Consider the following 19,356-nt stretch of genomic DNA (forward strand, 5'->3'; position numbering starts at 1 on the left):
CCATTCTCCCTGCATTAATATACACCTCAGAGACCTGGGTCCTATGAACACAGGATGAGAACACTATTTGTGTCTCCCAGAGAGGAATCAAAAGAGCTATGCTTGGAGTATCATGCTTCACTCAAGTGAGAGAAAGAGTCCGGAGTTCCGATCTCCATCGACGATCGAGAAACAGGGATGCTGTTTTATTTGCCAAGGTGTTGAAAATCAGATGGGCTGGACACATAATGAGATTTGGAGACCACTGCTGGACTAGAGCCATTACCAACTGGATTCCATGGGACATAAAAAAAATCGCGTGGCCGCCCATCTACAACATGATCAGACTCTTCGTCAAGACCCTGAACGATCTGTTTGAGGCTCTTCATGGTCTTGGAGCGAGCAGACGCCATTGGGCTACACTAGCACGCGGCAGGGATGAATGGAGATGTTACTGGTGCCTGCTCGAGCAAATTGATGAGTAACAGGATGTCAAGTGAACAAGTGATAGTGTAAGTATAATATCATTTTGGTTTATTTGTTCTTCTTTAGCAGCCACCCCCAGAAATGCCCAGAGACTTTGCATGGTGCTGTGGTCAGGGATTACTCCTGGAGGTGCTCAGGAATACATGTAGTTCCGGGGACCAAAAGACATAACTTTTAGTACCCTTTGAAAGGATAAACTTGTTGGAGACCACCGTATTGATTTCAATTTTATTTTAACATACATAAAAGCAGCTTATAATTGCAGAGTACAAAATACAAACAAAGACACAGTTTATTGCACTTAGAACTTATTTCACAAGTAGTATTGCACAAGAAAGAGAATTGGGAATGACAAATTTATACGTGGGTGCTATCTAGGTCTGTGAGATCCCAGACAAGGATTTATCCATATCACATATGACACAATTTCCAACACTTTATCTATTTTACAAACTTTTCTACTCTGTCATCTTCCTGCCAAACACAACATATAAGGTTTGAGACAGTTAACTACATCTCATTGAAAAGACCAGTTAAGGTTGAAGAAGTCAAAACAAAACATAAACATAAATTCTTGATTTGAGGAGATAACATCAAAACAATTTAATAAACTTTTCTAAATAAAAAAAAGAGACATTACTAGACTTAGTTTCACAAACATTCATCTACTTATAAATGTTCTTTGAGCTTAAAACAATGCCCTTTATAGGGCCAGTAAGATAGTACGGGGGTAAGGTGCTTGCTACTCACCCAGATTAGATCCTGAGAACCCCATATGATGCCTCAAGTACTTTCAGGAGTGATCCCTGAGCACAGCTCTGAAGCTATGAGGTAAACCCTGAGCACTGTCTCGTTTGACCCCCTTCCCCTCTCCAGAGAAAAAACAAATTAAAAATAAAATAAAATAAAATATGTCTTTAGGTTCTTTCTTACATGAGGCTGACTCAGGTTTGATTTCCAGCACCCTGTATGCTCCTCAGGCACTGCCAGGAGCCTTCCCTGGGCACAGAGCCAGGAGTAAACCTTAAGAACAGGTAGGTATGCCCACCTCCCAAAGAAATTTTTAAAAATGTCATTTACACTAGATAAGTTATAAGTTAAAATTTCTTTTGTAGTTAACATCCAATTTTCTGAACCAACTCCTTCAAAGAGAACAAATGCACAAAGGACCCACCTTCAACAATAAATAAAACAAAATCTAATAGGTGTATTATTCCTGAATTTAAAAAAATATAAAGTGCATTTACAACATTTAAAGTTCTTCTTATTCTTGGACATAATTGTCAGTCAACCTGTCACATTTCAGCCCATGGTGAGAGCATTTCTCAAGGATAACATTCGCGAATTCCTCTCCTTTTCTTCCAGTATTATTTAGTTTTCAAAATAACCCAAACATAGTTCACAAAGGTTTTTGTTGTGGAAAACTTCTGACCATGAAGGAGGAACTGTCACACCAACTCCTTTGACTCAGTCCCATGATACAATAGTTCATAAGCAAATATGTTTCCTCATTCTCTGAAGGGTTTGTTACATATCCAATGCAAACTCTTCTCACATACTGTACTGCTGACTTGTGTGCTGTTCAGAAACACACAGTTCTCAGATCTTGATAGACTGAACCTGGCAGACAATGAAGAAACTTAGGGTTATTTCAGTTCATTATTTCTGTTCAGTTACACAGAAATTAACTTGTGGGGGCAGTCTCTGAGTTTCTCTTTCTTAAAAGGAATGCATGATGCCAGTCTTCGGATCTAATCTGTTGGGGAGCAGAAAATAATTGAGAAAAATAGGATGGAAAAAGAATGCAAGACTAAGTCAAGAGCCTTTCATTGGCTTGCAACTAGAGGGAGGACTTGATCATTTTTGAGTTCACAAATCTTCTAAGAAACTGTTCCCGGGATGTTCCCACATTCAACCATCCTGTGTACTAGTGCAGTGATTGTAGAGAGTTTAAAATGGCTAAAGCTTATATGTGGGTGTGGTAGCATAATACAGACATACTAAATATTGATTTAATCAATATGGAGAGGTGATTTTTCCCTCTATTTTAATGATATATACAGTGATTTAAATTGCTAAATATCTGTTTAGCTCTGGGTCTTGAGATGGCAAAGAGTAATACTAAATTTTTGAAGTGTTGCTCAGTTTAAGTGCTTATTGGTTTGGTGTTCTTGGTTGCAGGAAAATTTTGGGGAAATTGGCATCTTTAATCCTAGAGTAAGTTTTCTCTTAGATCCACAGAAACTTCCATTAGTTATTAAAAATATTTTTCATCCTTGTAAAAATTAGAACTGGGAAAGTAAGATGAACTTGTTTTCTAAAGCTTGCTCATCTATAAAATATAAATATGCGAGTGGAAATGTTGAATTTTTTGAATAAGCATTCCCAGAATATTTCTGAGTCTCTTACACTAGAATTTGATCAATATAGTTAGTAGTAACATTTATTTGTACTTATTTCATAACATATAAAGAACAAATAAAATCAATAAATAGTATAAATCCCTGCTTTAACGAATTCAGTAGAAGATAAGTACACATGACAGAATTTTGTTCACAGATTCCACCATTCAAATCAGACACTCCTTGGAAAAGAAAAAGAGAAAATGGTCTTTGTGAGACAAGAGTATGTATGAGAAGTTTGAAGACACTTCTTGGAACTTACCAGTTATCAAATTCTCTACCATTAGTCCATCTCCATGTCTTATCGCCTTCTTTTTTCAGTCCAATCCAATATTTGCTCATACTCCCAAGACGCTTTAAAAAGATCTTGAAGAAAGCACAAAGAAGTCACTGCTAAACAACTCTTGTAAGTTCTGTTACTCAAAAGAGACTCTTCAGGCATCATAGCTCACTATACCTCATTTGGAATTCTATCATTGAAGCTAAGCAATAAAACCAATCTTAAGTCAAAATCAAATACTCATTGTAACAGGCTGATCACACAACTGTGACTAAAGTTTATTACAAGGGATATCTTTATTTAGAGGGAGGCAGAGTAGAGACCTGGCAGTTGAAGACCTCTGGTACCCAGCCACAGCCATGCTCAAGACCACTCCCCACATGCTTGGACAAGCCTCATGCATGAAGGAACCGGCAGAGGAACCCAGGTGTGTGGGACCAGGGGCTGAGATTTCCAAGCCTGCTTGGATCGGGATTGGGCTTCCTCCACCCTGATTCCCCATCTTCCAGTAGATAGATGGTTACACCCACCAATTGTCCTGGCGCTGTGTAATCCCATGAACGGCCAAGATCCAGAGACTATAAAACAAAGCTCCTGGAAGAGTGCGGCCACTGTACAACCTCTTACTGTCTAGTTCTCGCACTTGGAGAACCCAGCAAGCTACCAAGAGTATCCTTCCCGCTTGGCAGAGTCTGGCAAGCTCTCTGTGGCATATTCGATATGCCAAAACCCAGTAAAAATGATGGGTCTCAGTCCCCTGACCTTGAAAGAGTCTCCAATGTGGCACTTGCTAAAATCTCAGGGCCAAGCTGAATGGAAATGTTACTGGTGTCTGCTCAAGGAAATTGATGAACAATGGGATGACAGTGATACAGTGATACAGAGGGAGGTAGAGGAAAGCACAGCTCAGCTACAAAATTTATAAGGATTGCTGTAAATTTTTTATTTCTATCTTACCATCTCTTTTTCAGATTCAATGTAAGCAAGCGTGGCACCATGTTTAGAACATTCATTTTGGGCTGAGGTCCAGTTCTTTTTATCCATAGAAATAAAGTAGCATTTTCTCTGGTACCCAATCCAATCATCAGAGCATGAAGAAGCATGGCTATTTGATGGACAGTTGTACTGACCCACTGTGAACAGGGAAACTGTTTTAGTAACAAAAGATACTAAACATTTACAGCCTACAAAATGAGTTAAAGAGAATTTTTGCTGATTTTGTGAGAAGGCTAATATTTTTTTATCTTATGCTATCCCTCCTTATGCCTAATCACCATGACACAGGGTTTATGAAATAAGGAACATATTTCTAGGAGTATACTATCAAAATAAAGTTGTTGAAAAATTCAGAAAATAGTCCCTGTATTATTAAGGTAAATGCAATAGAAATGTTGGCTCTGAATACAGTGGTGGAGGAATCAGAAGGTGCAATATATACTATACTAAATTGGGAGAAAGATAGCAAATTTGTGGAAAAGAAATTTAGAATACAAAATGTTCTGTGGCCAAAGATGCTTCATAAAAATCATACAATTTCAGTTTCATAAAACATAAGTGTATTTTGGCAAGATTTTACTTTGTGAAACTGTATTCACAACTGACAGTTGAAGCTTCTAGATACAGTTTTAATTATCCATGACCACTGTTCAGTGGCCTTTGAAATATGTCTGATGGCAAATTCTTAGTGGACTCAGTTGCAAAGCAGGCGTTCTACTTATCGTTGAGGTATATCTTTGGCCCTGAATCAAGTGTCTCTTGTAGCTGCTAAGTGACCCTCCTTGTAGGACTTCCTGATCCCTTAAACTTTACAGGAATGTATTGGGGGACTGGAGCGATAGTACTTGGATAGGGTGATTGCCTGACCCCTCGCACCATATATGGTCCCCCAAACCCCACCAGGAATAATGCCTAGAGCCAGGAGTGAGCCCTGAGCACCACTGGGTGTGGCCAAAATAAACAAAAAACAAAACAAACTGAAAATAATTGTACAACAGGGCCGGAGTGATAGTACAGCAGGTAGGGTGCTTGCCTTACATGCCGCCAACCTGGGTTCCATCCCCAGCACCCCATGTGTCCCACAGTCCTGCCGGGAGTGATTCCTGAGTATAGAGCCCTGAGAAGGAGCCCTTGAATGGCAGGTGTGGCACGCAAATGGAAAAGAATCATAGTACAAGTATAATTTTTATATATTTATATAATAACTTTTATATTTTTAAAGTTATTTCTTTACATTATCAATTAATGTAAAGCCCTCATTTTCATCCTAGCTAGGTACCTAATTTTTATTGGGAACCTAAATCACCCACTTTTTTCCGTATATAAACATCTTCTCAAAAGCAATTTTGCCCTATTATAATCCTTAAATAGAGACATATGTAATACTTAAGAAGAAGTTCTATAAGACAAAAAGAGTTATGTTAGATATCCAAAAAATATGAGTGATAGCATACATTAGGTAACTGACCCCAGTGGAATATATAGGATGGTCCCAAATTAATTTAAAAAAACTTTCTGACTAATCAGAACAGGTCAAACACACTGGTTTATTTTCAACTGAGCATGAGTACTTATAACTAAGAGTGAATTTGTTCCTGAAAGGTTCCTACCTTCAAAAGCAATGAGAGTTATGATCAAAGCAGTGATGATGACCATGGTCACTACAGCACATGGGACAGGTACCTGAAGGATGCCTTCACGATGAGTTGCAAACTGAGGGCTGATGGAATTGTCTGAGAGTAGAGAGAGAGAGAGAGAGATGTCAATGAATTCAGACAAATAATGGAAGTATAAAACATTGATATTCACTGGGGATTGATTTAAAAACAATCTATGTGTCTTTTTATTTTTTTACATGAACTGTATACTCAAATTCCAAAATTTTGAGTGAACTTAGATTCTTTTGGACAGATGGGGGAAAATCAGATATAATAATGTGATTATAAAATATTTCTCCCTTTTATGTGCTTGATGGTTATACAACTCTAACTATATCTTAATTTTATGGATTTGATTATAATAAGAACACTTGTTAGATACCTGGTTTAAAAGCCTGATAAAAAAAGATTGTACACACAATCCCTTAGCTATTCTGTAGTACCTATTTAAGAGAGATGATGTAAATGATGACAAATGTGGATAATGCAATGAAAAGTCATGAATTGGTATATAAATATCTACAACTAGCCTGATTTAAAAATTGATTATACTTTTTCATATATTCCTAGTTGGAGAGTAATATGGACAAATAATTAGGAAAGCTAAACATGCTCAAAACTTATGACCCAAAATTCCATTCCTAAGTATTTTCTTAAGAGAAATGAAAAAAGTCTTCAAAATGCTTTGTGCAAGAAAGTTCATAGTAGTTTTATTCTTAAGAGTATCATCCTTATAGATAGCCTAAATATTTATCAGCAGGAAAATGATATGTCGAAGTATGGTGTATTCATAGAAGAAAATTCTATTGAGCAATAAAAAAACAATAACAAAACTAATATCTGAACAAAATACAGTGAGTATCGCAAAAAGTTGACTAATATGTTGAGACAAACAATATACTATATGTTTCCATTTATAAAATATTCAAGAATAGTTAAAATAAGCTCTGTAGAAGGCAATTAGAAAAGTGATTGCTTTTATATATATATGTGAGAAAAATTAATTTGATAGAAAAGAAGCACAGGGAAACTTTCTAAGATGATGAAAAATTTCAAATAGAGTTGTTTATAACTTAACTATACACTTATGATCTATATGCCCATTGTATGAAAATTATACTCTAATTTAAAATTATGTGTGAATTAAGAGTAAACTATTTGAATTTAAAATATGAATGAAACAATGGACTTATAAACAAACTATTGGGTGGAAATGTTTTTTTCATTTACTCTCTATATAATGCTGAAAGAAAAACATTGACTTCCATAAAAATACTTTCATTAAAGGATTCAGTATATCAAAAAAAAGAATTTAGTATATCAACTTGATATAGATGATGACTGTGAGTTACAAAAATACACAAGGACAAAAGGACAAAACGTTAAGTTTTAGATAAATGAGGAAAGAAATTACTATGAAAGAATAATTATGGACTGGTTAAAGAAACTTTGGTACATTTACACAATGGAGTACTATGTAGCTGTTAGAAAAGATGAAGTCATGAAATTTACATACAAGTGGTAGGTACTACATGGAAAGTATCATGTTAAGCGAAATGACACAGAAAGAAAGGGATAGACATAGAAAGATTGCATTCATCTGGGGAACGTAAAGTAACAAAATAGGAGACTTACACCCAAGAATGGCCGAGATTAGTACCAGGAATTTTACTCCATGGCTTTGAGACCAGCCACACATGCTAGGGAAAAAGGGAGCTCAGATACAGAAGGGAGCACCAAATAAAGGGTGTTGGGAGGATCCTCCTAGGATGGGAGAAGCATGCTGAAAGTAGACTATAGACCAAACCTGATTTATTGCACCCATTGCCTCTTTTGCAAACCACAACACCCAATAGGAGAGAAAGAACAAAGGGAATGCCCTGCCACAGACACAGGGTAGGATGGGGGAGATGGGGGGTGGGAGGGATACTGGGATCCATGGTGGTGGGAAATGGGCACTGGTGGAGGGATGGGTATTTGATCATTGTATAATTGAAACCCAAGCACAAAAATCTGTAAGTCTACAACTGTACCTCATGATGTCTCACTAATTTAAAAAAAAAGAATAAGTATGGTTTCTTTTATAGTAATTTATCATATTCTGAATGTCAGTATCAATTTTTTTATTCTGGGGATTATTTTTCCCCCCATCATGGATCTGCATTCAGATTTTGCAAGGGAAGCTTTTACTTCACTTCTATAGAGTTCTATTTTTCTCAGCATCTAAAAAGCAAATCTTCCCATTTTGCTCACGTTCAGTTATCATAGGAAGTAGCCCTCGGGAGATAGGGTAGCAAGTTCAGGGCTTCCCGTCTAGTTTCACTTCTCACTATGTGAGAGTTTTTCGTGCCACTTAGGTTCAACACAATCCAGCTTCATTAGTGAACATTAATGCCTCAAATTAGCGACGTGGCTTTAGACCTGAACTAGGCCCATTGGCTACTCCAGTGGGTAAGTTGTGAGATGGTTCTCAGATTTACTTTATTTGTACTAGTGGGGGCCTGTTGTTATTCACACCTCGACTTATCACCTAGGTAACAAAACACTCCCCAACACAAACACAGTACTTCCGTTTTAATAGCAGATCATGTCCAATATGGCAGACATTGAAAACAAATTTACTTTTATATTTTCAATCACTCAAGGGTGATGCCTAAATAATAGTTCATATTGATGAAGCATGAGAAAGGCAATCAAACTAAAGAGTCAAGTTATGATTACTAGTTTGATAAATATTTTGTGTGACTACACTTGTTATCCACTCTTGATTTCTGTATTTTTAAATGAAAGGTAGATTTGTTAGAAGTGACTGATATTGTTCTAGAACAAACCACACTCAAAAACAATCCCAGGTTTGGGGGTATGACTCAGTGGCAGAGCACATGAATCACATGAAGCACAAGAATCCTGATTAAATACCTGGCACTGTCAAAACAAAGTAAAACTAACCAATGAAACGGAAAATAATCTTTTCCTCCAGATTGCATTAGCATCATTGCTCATAACGCATCATTGTTTATTTTATATCTTTGCTTATAAGTAACTTCTAGTTTTTTTGTTTTGTTTTGTTTGTTTTGTGCTTTTTGGGTCACATCTGGCAATGCACAGGGGTTATTCCTGGCTCATGAACTCAGGAATTACTCCTGGTGGTGCTCGGGAGACCGTATGGGATGCTGGGAATCGAACTGGGTCGGCTGCATGCAAAGCAACTGCCCTACCCTCTGTGCTATCGCTCCAGCCCTGTAAATTCTAGTTTTAAGTGTTAGTGTTATGGGTTATCTTATTAATCAGAAATGGAGAACATGTGAAAAAAAAATCAAGAGATGCCTAAAACCAAATAACAGGAAAACAATGGAAATACTCTAGTGAATTGAGGAGAGGAAGAGAGGTGTATAACTCTGATGCTCATATTTTGATAGTGAAAAAAGAGAAGAAAATTATCTGATTCATGTGTTATCTAAAACATGATAGGAGTAGGATATAGAAAGAAGAATTGGAAAAAGGAGAGTTTCTTAGGGAATGCATGCAAAAGCAGAGATGTCATTTTCAAGAATTATTTTATGGCCTTCTAATAAGCTAGATATGTACTGTGTGTGACATCCTTTGGTGTGTGTGAACTGTGTGTGACATCCTTTGGTGATTCTCCCAAAGACTAGAAACTTTGTGTCCAGCAAAGGTTCATGATGTAATGAGAATGCAAGAGGACACACACAGAAAATACAGGAAGAAACAAGATGAAGGCAATCACAAATAAACTTATTTGTGTGCAAAATACAATACTTATAAAGAAATTCAACTTACTGGAATATATACAGATTTATATGGAAAGCTACAGGAAAAATCATTGACCTATTACAAGAAGTTTCTCAATAAAATTTAAAAATATTGAGATGCTAAAACTATAACAAAGAAACATATTTCAAAATTTTCCAAAATTCACTTTTGGTTTTCTTAGGAGTCTAAGATAGCCTATCTTTTAGATAAATACATATTTACTTCTTTTCATTTGCTTCTTTATCCTGACTTAAATGCAATATAAAAAAAGTTACTCAAAAACAAAAAACCCCTTCACATTCTTCCCCAAACACTGTTATCAATTGTGGAGATAGATATTACTAGTACAGGAAGAAGGTCGTACTCACTTCGCCCTCCTTGCTCCAGATTCAGGGAACTGTTCTCTGTTATGGAATGGTCTTCAGAACTCATCTTCATGCTACTCAAGACTCTCCAGTTAATCCCAGGCGGACTCAAAGTGAAAGTCCGCTGAAACTCTAGTGCAGTTTTATAGTCTCTCTGACTCTCAGCACTTAAGACTGTTACGCTGTCTCCGCCCCCTTCCTTCTACCTCCTAGTCACTCAGCCTTCTCTTTCAGTCTATGCTTCAGTGGCCTCAACCGTGCCGCCTGTTGTGGTGGCGCTCTGGGCTTTCCCTGCTGTCTGAAATGTGCTTTCTCACAACTGCAGGTGTAGCATGTGACCAGGGGATTTTCCCAAAACGAGACTTCAGAAGAATGCCTGAAGTCTGTAGAAACGTGTAGAAGTTCCTGCAAATGTGAAAAAGACACAAACATTTAGAAAACAACCTATGCAAAGAATTAAAGCGTTAGAGACTCCAATATTTAAGATGGCAATGATTCGGAGAAAAGAAAATATTTCCCTGAAAACACATTTATTTGTGTCTTCATCCATTGAACAGCTAATACTGGTTGAAAGCCTACTATAAATATGATGCTTGTTGGCGGTAGAGGATTTGTGAAGAATCTTAAGATTTCTATCCTTATAGATGTCTCTCCAATCTGAAAGAGTTCAGAAAGCTTCAGACATATATAGTTCACTTTCTTCAATTTGTTTTTAAAAAAATGTTATTTAGTATATAGTTGGTTTAGTTCAGGAAATAGAAACTTTGTGGCCTGGAACTTCCTTTCTATGTTCTAAAATTGTTTATCTTGAATTATCAGTTTTATTTACCTACCATTAATTTCTTTTCCTCTTTGCTGTCACTTAAACGAATCTAATTTCCACTCAGGAATATTTCTTCAGCTATTTTCTCAGTAATTATTTTTCTGGATTTTCCTCTATCTGCTGGATTATTCTTCTCATGTGTCTCTGGAGTTTCAAACATTTGAGGTAATATTATTATAAAAATATAATTTTGTGGTACTAGTATCATTCAGATAAGCTAATAGCACAAAATAGATTTAGAATGTTTTATGTGTAATAATTTAAGGAGAGAATCAAAATGGCACTCTCGGTTATGAACTTAATGTTCAAAATGTTGCCATCAATATCACTTCCTTAGAGTACGGCACTCTTTGTTTTGAGAATAAAGTCTTTGTTATGTCATGCTCAACTGGGTTGGAAACTACCATTTTCTCTAGGGCAATTCCTCCAACATATTTATCTTTTTCCAAGACGTGAATAACTCTTATTGGTCCTAGTTGCTCTATTTAAGCTCATTATGTTTTTCAGTTTTTTAATTTTTAAAAGTTTTGTTTTGTTTGGGGGCCACACCTGGCAACCGTGAGGACTTATTCCTGCCTCTGTTCTCAGGAATCACTCCTGGCAGGTTTGGGGGATCATATAGAGTTCCAGGAATCGAACCCAGGAGAGCTACATGCAAAGCAAGTGTTCTGCTTGCAGTACTATTGCTCTAGCCCTATTTTCCAATTTTTTAATGTTTTATCACTTTGTCAAGATGTCCAACTTTCATATGCACCTTCAAAGACTTCTTACCTATGCTTAAAATATCTTTTAGCCAAAAAGTATTTGTCCATGTTCTAGTCTCAGACTGTCTCTCCTATCACTTTCCCTACTGCCTCTGACCTCTATAACCACATTTCTATTGGAAACTGTTGGGGGTACTCCACTACAGCGTCTTTGCACTTTCTGTGATCTTTCTCCATCTATTTGCAGCCTATTCTCTCAACTTCATTCCACTCTCAGTGCCTGTATTGCAAACCATAATGCCCAGAAGTAGAGAGAGATTCAACAAAATTAAAAAAAAATTTCCCACTCTGTTCACCTGTCAGCTCCCAGACGGGACCCTCATTTGCCTTCTGTATGCAAAGTAGAACCTCACATTCATGTCACCACACACTTTAGTTCCTTTCTTCACATCATCTGTCAATATATGACATTGTGTCATCATTGTTTTATCATTTCTTTTTTTACAAGAATATAAGCTGCTGGAGGGTAAGGTCATTTATAATTTGTAACTACGGCTTCTTTAATACCTGGCAGAGTAACTGAAATTCAATGTGTCCTTTGCTTATACTTAATGAGTGAGTGAATAAAGTACATTAAAAAAGAATATTTGTAAAAACATAACACTTCCCAAATATAAACTGCTTGTAAGAGATATTGATGGGGTTGCATAGTTGAGAATTTTGAGTTTAGATTGCCTTTGGGAAGGTAATATTTACTTCAACACTGTTGATAAATGATGGAGGAGTTGTTTTGTTACTTAAGTGAATAGTTAGCAATTTTGATAATTTATTTGGATTAAATAAACTTATGTCTTTTATGTGCTTATTTTCCCCCCAGATTGAGAGCTCTTGCTAACATCCTCATTCTGAGATCAGTTACACACTTATTGTGAAAATCACATGAGATAATGTGACATCAATTTGAACTCTCCTAAATATTCAGAATATAGAAAATAAGAAAACACCCTTACTCATACTAGTCACAAATACTTTCCAATACAAAGCAAGACTTTCCAGCTATTGATTAATATTGGTCCAGATGTATAATTTACTAATGTACCTTTTCCCTGTATGGTTCCCATATGAGTATAAATAAACAATACTCTTTGCTGAATATCAACTCTTTTCTTTTTCTGTGTGCCACAGACCATATTAGGAGTTCACATGAGAAGCATGTACTCTACCACAAAGCTAAATCCTAGATCCAGGGTTGGAGAGATAGGGCGGTTGCCTTGCACGCGGCCGACCCGGGTTCAATTCCCAGCATCCCACATGATCCCCTGAGTACTGCCAGGAGTAACTCCTAAGTGCAGAGTCAGGAGTAACCCCTGTACATCGCCATGTGTGACCCAAAAAGCAAAAATAAATAAATAAATAAAATAAAAATCCTAGATCTAACTACCTCTGTAGTCTAAATATTTCAGAAAATTTAGGGAGCTTAGCATTGTTTCTAATAAGTTTCTCTTTATTTTTATTTTTTGGGTCACACCTGGCATTTCAGTGGGGTCACTCCTGGCTCATGCACTCAGGAATTACTCCTGGCGGTGCTCGAGGGACCATATGGGATACTGGGAATCGAACCCAGGTCAACCACTTGCAAAGCAAACACCCTACCCGCTGTGCTATCTCTCCAGTCCCAATAAATTTTTTAAAAGACAATTACTCTTCGTATGCTTCTCCTTCACTCCTTTATTTTAATTATACAGACCTTCATTCTGTTCTTTGAAAACTAAAAATATAACTCAAATATTCATTGTCTAAGACATTCTTTTGTCCTTGCTGCCTTCATTCTTTCTTATGACTAATTCTTCATCTTGTTCATATCTCTGCTCCTCAACACTACCTACTCTGATCACATCTTTAAGTTAGTGACATCTTGTTTCTTCATTCTACTCTCCTTATTTTCTCATTTGCAAAATTTTCTTCTGAAAAATTCATACATGCTGAGCACTTCCAGGAGCACCTTGGGTTCAGGATGAATTTAAGTTCGAATCAACTTTTGGTTAATGAACATTCAGAAAACTTTTACTCTTGCCAAAATTCTTGTGACCCTCCTCATGTCAAACTAATTTTGTGTCCCACAATTTAAGAATCAATTGCTTAGAGAACACAATGCCTTTAGAAAAGTATTGTTCCTGGGATTGAAGAGATACTACAGCAGGCAGAGTGCTTACTTTGTAGGTGGCTGACCTGGGTTCTATCCCTTCTACTCCATAGAGTCCCCTGAGCACCACCTGGAGTGACTTGACTCCTGAGTGCAGAAGCAGGAGTAGCCCCTGAGCATCACTAAGTGTATCCCCCCCCCGAACTGGAAAAAAGAGAAAATTTATTGTTCATTTGTTCCTTGTATATTTATACATAGTTTTGAAGATATCACCACCACATAATTTGTTTTTATTCTTAGAAAACATCCCATTGTTCATCAATTTGCTCAAACGGGCACCAGTAACTTCTCCACTGTGAGACTTGTTACTGTTTTTGGCATATTGAATATTCCACAGGGAGCTTTCCAGGCTCTGCTGTAAGGGCGGTATACTCTTTCTTGGTAGCTTGTCAGGATCTCTGAGAGGGATGGAGCAATCGAACCCAGGTCAACTGTGCGCAAGGCATACCCACTGTGCTATTGACCCAGGTTCAATTCCTCTGTTCCTCTTGGAGAGCCTGAAAAGACACCTAGAGTATCACGCACCCTTGGCAGAGCCTGACAACTCCCTGTGGAATATCCAATATGCCAGAAACAGTAGCAAAAAGTCTCACAATGGAGACATGACTAGCGCTCACTTGAGCAAATCGATGAACAACAGAGGACAGTGCTACAGTGCTTAGAAAACAAGGGTCTATTAGAGCAGGGAGATCTTATTCAATAATAAACCTCTAATACCTATAATAGAACCATAGTTTCACAATTGTCTGTTAGGTTGATATGTGAAGGACATTTGAACATTCAGTCAAGCATTTGCTAATTCCAAGTTTGAGATACTGATGCAATTCCTCTGGGCTTTGTTTCTTTCTATAAAATAAAGATACCAGCATCTAACATGGTTTTTGTTAGAGAATTTGTCCTTCAGTTCAGTACTAGACATTTCGTGATGCATGAAAGGACAAGAGTAAGAGTTTGAAAGAGGTCATGAAAAAAGAAAAGTTCCTCATTTGGTGGCAAGCACCAGGAGATAGTAACTGAAATGTCACAATGTCACTGCCCGGGGTGATGCACTGTGACTGCTGTCTGTCTAGGCCACAAACAGAGGAAGCTTCTGTCTCTTACACCTCAATGATTTACTTATACTAAGATGCAGGGGTATGTGCTCAAGATTTTTTGCTTCTTCAACTATAATCAGGGATTACATGAGTAATGATTACATGAATTACATAATTATACTCTTATTATATGCCTATATACATAAGCCTGCATATGTTATGCATATGTGATAAAATTATACAGAACATATATCTGCCATTGGAGACAGAACAATGTTATCTAGAGATCTTATTTTAAGAAAGTATCTCTAGGGCTCTGAAGTGATAGTACAGTAGGTAGGGCTCTTGCCTTTCACATGACAGACCAGGTTTAATCCCTGACATTCATATGACAATTCATATGACAATTCCTGAGCACTGCCAGGAGTAATCCCTGAATGCAAAGCCAGGAGTAACCCCCACGCATCACTGGGTGGGGCCCAAAAGCAAAAATAAAAAAGTATCTCTAAACATTGCAATACTGCCTGTGGTCTTTTACCTTTGTCCAGAAATCTGCTTTCTCTACATGTCTTTATGGGAGAAAAGTATTTTATTGAAGTTAGCAAGTATGGGGTAGAACTTGGTAGCCCCTGTCTGTAGAAAACCAGCCAAATGACCAAGAAATACGTCATCAGGAGGACTCAGTATTTAGCCACTGACCTTCATGCTACTCAAGTCCTCTGCAATAGTGAAACTTCACTGCATGGTTGATTGCTTATTCACGAATCTTCCCTTCCGCCAGTGTTTTTTAAAGTGGGTGATGACTCTGTTTGGGTAATATGGGAATGATTCAATGTGAGGGGCAGGAGCAACCTGTTCCCAATGAGGAAGTAGATTTTCAGGGAAGTGCCAACTAATATTCTTTTCCTTTGGGTTTGGTGGGCTAGAGCGATAGCACAGTGGTAGGGCGTTTGCCTTGCACGCAGCCAACATGGCCGACCCGAGTTCGATTCCTCCACCCCTCTCGGAGAGCCCAGAGAGCTACCGAGAGTATCTTACCCGCATGGCAAAGACTGGCAAGCTACCCGTGATGTATTCGGTATGCCAAACACAGTAACAACAAAGTCTCCAATGGAGACGTTACTGGTCCCGCTCCAGCAAATTGATGAACAACGGGAGGACAGTGACTGACAGTGATTGAATTGGGTTTGGTAGACCAAATAAAGTTGAGAAACTGCTTACACAGTAACTTTTGTTTGTTTGCTTTTGGGATACCCCTGAAGATACTCAGGGGTTGCTCCTGGCTCTGCACTCAAGAATTACTCCTGGCAGTGCGCTGGAGACCTTATGGGATGCTGGGGATCGAACCCTGGTCAGCCTCCTGCAGAGCTAACTCCCTACTCACTGAACTATCCTCCCAGCCCCCTACACAGTAATTTTCTAAAGTATAGAAAATCCTAATTTTAAGGATGCAATAAATTTAGATTAGCAGAAAAGGTCTGGAGCGATAGCATAGCAGGTAGGGCATTTGCCTTGCACGCGGCCAAACCAGGCTCAATTCCTCCGTCCTTCTGGGAGAGCCTGGCAAGCTACCGAGAGTATTCCGCTCACATGACAAGGTGCCCGCTCAAGCAAATCGAGGACAGTGCTACAGTGCTACAAGAAGAAAAGTGTGAATGATGAGGATGTTAGCTCAGCTCCATCCAGGCTGACAACTGTTATCAGTAAACAGTGATTAAAAACATGCCATTTTATTTGTAAGAGTCTTCCTAAAGATAAACAAGTTATATGCTCATATACTAATCAGTATCTGTGAAATGAAAAGAAACTTTAGGTACATGTGAAATTGCACAGAGGTTCAGGATGTGGTGTGAGATGCATCTTGGGGGTCAAAGGACTTTCAGCTGTGCTTTATCACCAAAATACAGAAGGAAACTTCCCTTGTGGTGAGCACTGATGAATTAAACCCTCTAAAGCAAAGACATGTTTCAGAAAATCCAAGAAAACCAGTGCAACACACTCTTTTAAAAAATATTTATTTATTAATTGAATCACAATGAGATACAGTTACAAGTTGCTTGTGATTGAGTTTCAGTCATATAATGTTCCAACACCCATTCCTTCAATGATTCCTTCACCATTCCCACCATACACTCATACACAGAACACTCCTTTTACTGCTCCATTACAAGCACATGTGACAGTAACATGGGCCACCCGTTCAGAGTTCACATGGAGTATTTCATAGAAATACAGTCAATATGAAAGGGAAAAAGCTATCCTTCATATTTCAGAGTTGAGCTGAGAAAATCGAAGATTAGAGGAATTAATGCAGGGCAAAGTTGGAAGAGACCCCCCCAGAAGCTGAATCCTCTGCAACTCATCTTCATATTTGACCTTATATAAGAATCCGGGTAGGTCCCTGAAAGGAAATGAAGTCATGTGCTATGGCTGCAAAGCGAGGATGTGAACACAGGATATACAGTCTTGATCAGAACGGCAGCTGTCAGGACTGGGTACTGCTCAGGGACCACAAACTTCCGATCTGAAACGGTTTCTGGGACAACCTGTTCACCTTTTTGCCCCACTCTCTTTTGCTTTCAATGGGTGAACCAGGTTTCTAAATGACTTTTAGACTTCTTGATGTGCAAAACTTCAATTTAGAATGCATCTCTGTGTATTCAATTAATAAAAATTATGTAAAAAATCATTTTAAAATTCCAGCTGTGAGTAGGTGGGGGATTTCAGTGATAAACACTTTCCAATCTCTCTTCTCTCTGATTGAATTCTTTGAAGTTTCTCATTTTTCTCTTTAGTGGAACATCTCCAAGTACAAACAATTGTGCTGCTATGGAAAGTATGAGATGTATTTGTCTTTTTCCTGACTGAATTGGTGAAGGTGAACTATAGTGTTTGGGCATGCATGAATTTAATTCTGAAGTAAAAGAAATTTAAAAAAATTGACATCAAAGATATGACACTATTACGCTATGATTAATCACCTCTCTGTACTTTACATAATTCCTGACTTCTTACATTTTGAAAATATTTATAAGGAAGGTAGTATTTTCAAAGATAGTAGAAATCGCAACACAAAAATTTAAATAACCCAGGGCTTGTGTCATTAAGTGATTATAAATTTATCCATTATATTTAAATATTTTCCCTGTATTTTTATTTTTAAGTTTTATTTTAGCACTGTGATTTTCAATACAATATGATAATGGAAGGATTTTATGCATAAAATTTTCCAACACGCCCCTGCCCCCTAGAGTGTCAACTTCTCTCCACCATTGTCCCAGTGTCCCTCCCTCATCTTACCTCATTTTCTGTATTCCCTGCAGTGATATGTTTCCTACTAATGACCTGTTCTTGGGTTCCATTGCCTTTGAGATGGGTTGTTTTCTTACTATGTTTCTTTATATCCCAGATATGAATGAGATCATTCTAATCTGTCTTTCTCCTTCTGATCATCTTCATTCAGCCTGATACTCTCCAGATTCATCTGTGCAGGAGAAGATTGCTGATTTAGTCTTTTCTTATAGCTCAGTAGTATTCTACTACATATATGTACCACAGTTTCTTCACCCAGGCATCTGTTCTTGCACAATTGGGTTTGTTTCCAGATTTTGTCTATTGTGAATAGTGCGGCAATGAACAGAGGGGTGTGAATGTCCCTTCTGAATGTTTTTGGGTCCTTGGGGTAGAGGTCAAGAAGTAAAATTTCTGGATCACAAAGAAAATTAATTTCTAGGATTTTTTGAGAAGTATTCATATTGTTTTCCTGAAAGGTTGAACCAATTGACATTCCCACCAGCAATGGATTGGGGTTTCTTTTTCCCATCACTCCAACACTAGTTAATTTTAATCTTTTGATGAGGCCAGTCTCACTGGTACGAGATGACATCTCATTGTTAGGTATACTTACCACACCTTTGTGCTTCCAGTTTTACTAATTCACATAGTGTGAAAAAAGTCTCAGGAAGAAGAATTTCAGGGATTATTACCATGATTATGTTGTCATCAAGATAATGGGCCAGTATCATTCTTTTGCAGTTAGTTATTCAATTTTCCAAGAACCATTTATCAAAGAGGTTGCCTTTTCCCAATTGTACATTCTTGGCTCCTTTGTCATGATTAATTGACTACATATACAAATCTATTTATGAGCACTATTATATTCTATTGATCTATGTGTTTGTGTTTTTGTCCTTAAGATTTGCTTTGACTACTTAGCTTTGTTGTCTTTTTAGTAATATACTTTAAAAGTGTACATTAGTATCTTTATATCTAAAGCTTTGTTCTTTCTCAAATTTGCTTTAACTGTGCAGTGTCTTTTTTAAGTGCTTCCATAAAATTTTTAAGAATTTTTTTCTGTGAAAAAGTACCATTGCATTTTGAAAAAAAGAGTGCATTGAATTTATAGATAACTTTTAATAGTATTGACATTTTCAAAAAAACCAATTATTCCAGGTTATGTGCAAAAGTTCCTTCTTGAACATCTCTGTAAAATTTACATAATTCAGGAAGAAAAATATAACGAACACAAAATTATGGGTCTCATGATAGATTTGACTTTTTGACTTTTCCAATTAATTCGATAGCTTGTGTAGTACTAATTGTCTTTAGCAGAAATATTTAAATAGGAGACTACAAAGATCTAAAGGAAAGCA

The 19,356-nt window shown here is 37.4% G+C and overlaps 1 protein-coding gene across 1 annotated transcript; it reads right to left on the reverse strand.

The window, feature by feature from the left end:
- Window positions 1–687: 687 nt before the first annotated feature.
- On the reverse strand, window positions 688–10,036 carry CD69 (CD69 molecule). The gene is made up of 5 exons (XM_056118139.1): window positions 9,944–10,036; window positions 5,754–5,876; window positions 4,105–4,280; window positions 3,130–3,233; window positions 688–2,085 (listed from the first exon to the last, which is right to left on the reverse strand). Exons 1-5 carry the CDS (start codon window positions 10,011–10,013, stop codon window positions 1,974–1,976), a joined length of 585 nt encoding a protein of 194 aa, XP_055974114.1. The 5' UTR covers window positions 10,014–10,036; the 3' UTR covers window positions 688–1,973.
- Window positions 10,037–19,356: the final 9,320 nt, after the last annotated feature.

This window comes from Sorex fumeus, unplaced genomic scaffold (genome assembly GCF_029834395.1).
Source record: "Sorex fumeus unplaced genomic scaffold, SorFum_2.1 ptg000003l, whole genome shotgun sequence".
Taxonomy (NCBI): Eukaryota; Metazoa; Chordata; class Mammalia; order Eulipotyphla; family Soricidae; genus Sorex; species Sorex fumeus.